General features: G+C 44.5%; 1 protein-coding gene across 1 annotated transcript; it reads left to right on the top strand.

Moving 5' to 3' along the window:
• LOC127907929 (germ cell nuclear acidic protein-like) lies at window positions 1-2,513 on the top strand. The gene is made up of 2 exons (XM_052464600.1): window positions 1-1,409; window positions 1,503-2,513. The coding sequence occupies exon 1, from the start codon at window positions 23-25 to the stop codon at window positions 1,115-1,117; it is 1,095 nt and encodes a 364-aa protein (XP_052320560.1). The 5' UTR covers window positions 1-22; the 3' UTR covers window positions 1,118-1,409; window positions 1,503-2,513.
• Window positions 2,514-6,463: the final 3,950 nt, after the last annotated feature.

Genomic DNA, 6,463 nt, shown 5'->3' with positions numbered 1-6,463 from the left:
GATATGAAAACAAAGCCACAGCATGCCTAGATCACATAGACCGTCCACTGGCACACATCAGAAACCTGTGACCGTGGACAATATTAAGAAGAGATCGGTCGACATGTTCTACAATCAGCCTGGTTCTCAGTCGAGCATTAAAAGTGGTTGCAGAAAGATGTTCAACAGGAGACCGAACAACAGTGAGGAAGTAGACAGTGGCACATCAGAGGTTCTACACCATGTCACGGATACCAATGAGGAGGCTAACCTACCTAGAGAACCCGGTGCAGATGATAGCGGAGATGAAAGCGTCAACTCCAGCAGTGGAATCGGGACAAAAGTACCTACAGAACCCAGTGCAGATGATAGCGGAGATGAAAGCAACACAAGTTCCTCCAGTGACTCTGTTCACACTCGCGATGAGGACAAGGATGACGGTCACAATTCTGTACCCAAACATGTCGCGGAAAGGGTATCCTCTCCAGTCAAACATAGTGTACCTATCAAACAAAAAAGTACCAGAGTGACTGGAGTCCAACAAGACGCTGATACTGAACCATGTGTATCTGCTGAGCCAGAGTATCAGTATACAGAGGATGCTGCCTGTTCTGGGACGGTATGCACTGTGCCTAATTCCCCCACGACGCAAACCCAGGAGCCAGACTCTGATGAGACTCAGACCCCAGAATCTGCTGAGACGCAGACCGAGGAGCCAGACTCTGATGAGACTCAGACCCCAGAATCTGCTGAGACGCAGACCGAGAAGACAGACTCTGATGAGACTCAGACCCCAGAATCTGCTGAGACGCAGACCGAGGAGCCAGACTCTGATGAGACTCAGACCCCAGAATCTGCTGAGACGCAAACCCAGGAGCCAGACTCTGATGAGACTCAGACCCCAGAATCTGCTGAGACGCAGACCGAGGAGCCAGACTCTGATGAGACTCAGGCCAATGAGGTAGTGTCCGCTGAGACTGTGTCTGCAGAGACTCAGAACCCAGACTCTGATGAGACTCAGACCAATGAGGTAGTGTCCGCTGAGACTGTGTCTGCTGCGACTCAGACCCCAGAATCTGCTGAGACACAGACCGAGGAGCCAGACTCTGATGAGACAGACCAAGGACCCAGACTCTGATGAGACTCAGCCCCAGTCTACAACTGAACCATTGTTCCAACAACCTATTGGTGAAACATGTGAAATATCTCACAATGTGCCTGAATGTAGAGTTGACCATGCAATTGTATTAGCTGCGCCCTGGGTATCAAGATAGGGCTGATGAAGTTGTCTCTGCGACAGAGCACGTAACCAGGGCCGGGTGTGCTCCCTCAAAGGAACCTGAGACTGCCGTGGATAGCATCACAGCCATGTCTGGGTGTGATACATCAGAGGAGGTTGATGCTGCCCTTGATAGCATGACATGTGTCACGTAAGTGTAACTATCACACACATTGTGTTATTACTGAACAGTAATCTATTGCCTTTGGGTAGAGGGGAGACTTGTTTCTGCCTTGTGTTACAGGGGTACCGAGAGAGTTCCGGATGATATGCTAACCGATGTGGAATATGCAAACGCCTTTCAAGAGTGTGAAGTGTCTCAATTCTATGCATCCCGAGCCGCATTTCAGTAGGCCACAGTTGAACGTTGACTCTTGTCCAGGTTCAATATTTTCTGCTACAACCGATCCCCTTCCCACTACGATACCACCTTCAAGCGCCATCTCTAATGTGTTAACCCAGCCTACAGATGTGGAACTCAACGCCTTCAATGCCTGTATTGGTGACATGGACCCTCTCGGGTACCCAGACAACTCCATGTTTGCTCTTGAGAGGGTCTGTGGTGAATATGTATTTCAACAACAACAACAGCCTCTAGAGGCCCAGCAGGTTGAGGTGCATCTGGAAACGTTTCATCAAGTGCCTTGACCGCCGCAGGAGGCCCGGGTCCTACATCCCCAACAACCAGCATCTCAAGTGCCTAAAACGTCACAGTAGACTGTTGATATACACGGGTTCAAACTCAAGCCAGTGACATCTTTACAGTCGCAAAGGACATTGTTCCCCACACCACCACAATCCGAAGCGGCTGTCACCTATGAAGAACCCGTGCCTGGTCCCAGCCGATATAACCTGGACAGCGACGGGGCCACCGTGTCGTCCATTGCGATGATAATCCCTGTGGTGAAACAGTTGATTATATGTGGCACATGTAAAAAAATAAGTTCAACAGAGTGTTCAACTGTAACAACTACTCGATTCAGCTGAACAGGCCCATGCAATGTGCTGGCGGCTGTCTATTGTGCACACTGTGTTACAGTGAACAAAGTGCTTGTCGCCTACACAATATATCGTCCACAAGGGCCGCTGTAAGCACCACAGCCAACACCCTTGCAAATTGCCCTGCCCTGGAGAATGTAGGAGACTGGGATCTGGAACTCAACATAGATGATATGTTCAAGACTGACAAGGACATCAACGTCCACGTGCAGCTGATTATGAACGAGGAGCAATCCTCTGGAGTTGACACCCTGAAAAGAGGCATGTATATTACCATTTATAGATATATCGCTCTATGTCTATGTTATACTATTATGAACAAATCAAATCAAATCAAATCAAATTGATTTATACAGCCCTTCGTACATCAGCTGATATCTCAAAGTGCTGTACAGAAACCCAGCCTAAAACCCCAAACAGCAAGCAATGCAGGTGTAGAATAGCCCTGATAATGTAGCTGGACTGACAGTGTTCTCTTCCCACGCAGCATTCAACCATCTCATCACAGTGAATGACACCATGTCCTTCAGGTACTGGGTAAACGAAGCAATGCCAGAAGAGGTGGCCTACAGATATGTCTGCATTCCTCATGTACCTGGGTTCTTGGACCACGTTGTGGTGGGAACCCGTCCCCTTCCCAGAACGGAGAAGCTGATCGGACCTGATGACTCCCTACCGAGATTGTTCAATGTGTCACTTGGGTCCTACAGGTTTCATTGGTGCCGTTTTGTCTTGAAGAAACAGATCATTTTGACTAATGTGGTGCACTTCGTTGCCCAGGAGAGGGCAGTCTAAGGTAGTCACAGTTGTTGGCAACACACTGAGAAACCTCACCTCGAGCATAGAGTTTAGAAGAATGGTATTCTATCTTTGTAGGTGGTTTACAGCTCAGTACGTGTCACCACAATCTAACCTTGTGTTAGATTGTAAACCCAGTGAAGGTGCTACTTTGGTCCATGTCATAGCTTTGTTGGCCTCCAGGATTGGGATGGAAACAGTAACACCTCACCTGGCCCAGCAACGGGCCAAAGATGATAGCAGTTGTCAATGGCAGGAATGCCAATAACATGTTCACATGCCCCTCAGATGGTAATTCCGGAGGTAATTACATAGATATTGTTGAGGAGTTTAGCTCCTACCACAACAGTGGCGATGATGGTATTGGTCTCCCTCGCGTGTCCACAACCATAGAGTATTACAGTTTCCTTTAAAGTAGAGCAATGATGTTTGCATATTGTTACCAATTTCACGTGTGTACGATTTTATACCTTACTTTAATCGACCATATTACACCTGAGTAATGTGTATACCCTTTTGTACCTACCCTTTTCTACTTTTCTATCAGCCAACTGTATATATCTATTGCCTTGAAATAAAATATGTCTTGCACATACATATATCTTGGCTGTGTTTATTTGAAAGATGACAGCGACACCACGTTTTGAAAGACAATTGACTTGACAGTAATTGAGAATGAACTGCCTATGATCGGGTGCATCTATGTGGATTACTCAGTAGACACTGGTTCTGTGTTGCATTCCCTGCCTTAGTTTTACACGGCCAGAGGAATCAGACGCTATTTCATTCAGCACAGGGACCTATCTGTGAATTGTCTATTTAGAACTTACAAAGGAAGGTGCTACTCGCCCCCTTATGCCAGTGATCCTGCTGGTGTTTCCATGTGATAGGGCAGTGGGATATCCAGTGGGGTATGACAGACAAAATGAGAAGAAAAAAATCCAGAAAATCACATTGTAGGATTTTTAATGAATTTATTTGCAAAGTATGGTGGAAAATAAGTATTTGGTCACCTACATACAAGCAAGATTTCTGGCTCTCACAGACCTGTAACTTCTTCTTTAAGAGACTCCTCTGTCTTCCACTCATTACCTGTATTAATGGCACCTGTTTGAACTTATCAGTATAAAAGACACCTGTCCACAACCTCAAACAGTCACACTCCAAACTCCACTATGGCCAAGACCAAAGAGCTGTCAAAGGACACCAGAAACAAAATTGTAGACCTGCTCCATGCTGGGAAGACTGAATCTTCAATAGGTAAGCAGCTTGGTTTGAAGAAATCAACTGTGGGAGCAATTATTAAGAAATGGAAGACATACAACACCACTGATAATCTCCCTTGATCTGGGGCAAGATCTCACCCCGTGGGGTCAAAATGATCACAAGAACGGTGAGCAAAAATCCCAGAACCACACGGGGGGACCTAGTGAATGACCTGCAGAGAGCTGGGACCAAAGTAACAAAGCCTACCATCAGTAACACACTACGCCGCCAGGGACTCAAATCCTGCAGTGCCAGACGTGTCCCCCTGCTTAAGCCAGTACATGTCCAGGCCCGTCTGAAGTTTGCTAGAGAGCATTTGGATGATCCAGAAGAAGATTGGGAGAATATCATATGTTCAGATGAAACCAAAATATAACTTTTTGGTAAAAACTCAACTTGTCGTGTTTGGAGGACAAAGAATGCCGAGTTGCATCCAAAGAACACTATACCTACTGTGAAGCACGGGGGTGGAAACATCATGCTTTGGGTCTGTTTTTCTGCAAAGGGACCAGGACGACTGATCCGTGTAAAGGAAAGAATGAATGGGGCCATGTATTGTGAGATTTTGAGTGAAAACCTCCTTCCATCAGCAAGGGCATTGAAGATGAAACGTGGCTGGTTCTTTCAGCATGACAATGATCCCAAACACACCGCCCAGGCAACGAAGGAGTGGCTTCGTAAGAAGCATTTCAAGGTCCTAGAGTGGCCTAGCCAGTCTCCAGATCTCAACCCCATAGAAAATCTTTGGAGGGAGTTGAAAGTCCGTGTTGCCCAGCAACAGCCCCAAAAACATCACTGCTCTAGAGGAGATCTGCATGGAGGAATGGGCCAAAATACCAGCAACAGTGTGTGAAAAAGATTTACAGAAATAGTTTGACCTCTGTCATTGCCAACAAAGGGTATATAACAAAGTATTGAGATAAACTTTTGTTATTGACCAAATACTTATTTTCCACGATAATTTGCAAATAAATTCATAAAAATCCTACAATGTGATTTTCTGGATTTAAAAAAAAAAATTTGTCTGTCATAGTTGAAGTGTACCTATGATGAAAATTACAGGCCTCTCTTGTCTTTTTAAGTGGGAGAACTTGCACAATTGGTGGCTGATTAAATACTTGTTTTGCCCCACTGTATATATCACGCTGGCAAGGCATATGAATTATCATGTTATACACCAAACAACACAATTATCATAATTGTTGTAATATGCCTTTTTTTCTAGCTTGGCTTCCCCAGTGATTTAGCTACGCACAGCTACAGTGCACCACTCAACCAATAAACAAAGCATACTGACTTCGAGCACCTCAATATCATGGCATGCATTTTCAACAACAAAATAAACAGACTATGTCACTCTAAACAATCATAAAATACCTCCCTTGCAACCTTGTAGGCTTACCCGTTATTGAAGGCTTGGCAATCTCTGAACGTTACGAAACTTTTAAGGTGTTTTGTAACAGATGTCTCTTTCTATTCATCAATTGGCCGCTGCACAGTTTGGATTGATTGATTTTATTTGTCAGTTAAAAAAAACACATAAACAAAGATTTTTTAAAGTGAGCGGGATTGAACAATAAAGTCAGGGACTTATTTCCATAACTACATGTACATACATAATGAGATAGATACAGACATATTACAAAGATAGACAAAACATTTTCAACATCCAGACAAATATGAGGGGGGAGTTTAAGTGCAATTCTTATCAGCTTGTTTGGCTGGTAGCTTATTCTTTAGAAGTTTGGGGCTGCTGGTATTAGTGCATCTCTTTATGTCAGATGGCTACCGCGTCTGTTATACAGAAATAGATGTACCAAAGGAGGGTAATTCATAGATTTTCGATCCAAATATTTTGTATAAAGATGAGCATTATATTGTTAGATTATAGGGGAAACTCTGGTTGGCATGAAAGTCTTCCTCACCTCAAATTCAACTGTCGAAATCAGTTTGAAAAGCCCAGGCGCACTGCCATCACATCAAAGGCCTGCAGTAGCTAAAGCTTAATAATAGACAAACCATACCAAATTTCGCAAACGTTTCAAAACTTTATTAGGGTAATATCAAAAGTAAGTCATTGTTTATAGGGAGAATACGAGCAGAGAGGTGGATGTAAACCAGGAAAAAATTGCACTACCCCCC

This window comes from Oncorhynchus keta, chromosome 16, assembly GCF_023373465.1.
Source record: "Oncorhynchus keta strain PuntledgeMale-10-30-2019 chromosome 16, Oket_V2, whole genome shotgun sequence".
Lineage (NCBI taxonomy): Eukaryota > Metazoa > Chordata > Actinopteri > Salmoniformes > Salmonidae > Oncorhynchus > Oncorhynchus keta.
The sequence above is the reverse complement of the archived record's forward strand: the minus strand, read 5'-3'. Positions and strand labels throughout refer to the sequence as shown.

What these genes read in the sequence shown, in the direction of transcription:
- LOC127907929 (XM_052464600.1), top strand. Translation starts at nt 23, where the DNA reads ATGCCTAGATCACATAGACCGTCCACTGGCACACATCAGAAACCTGTG.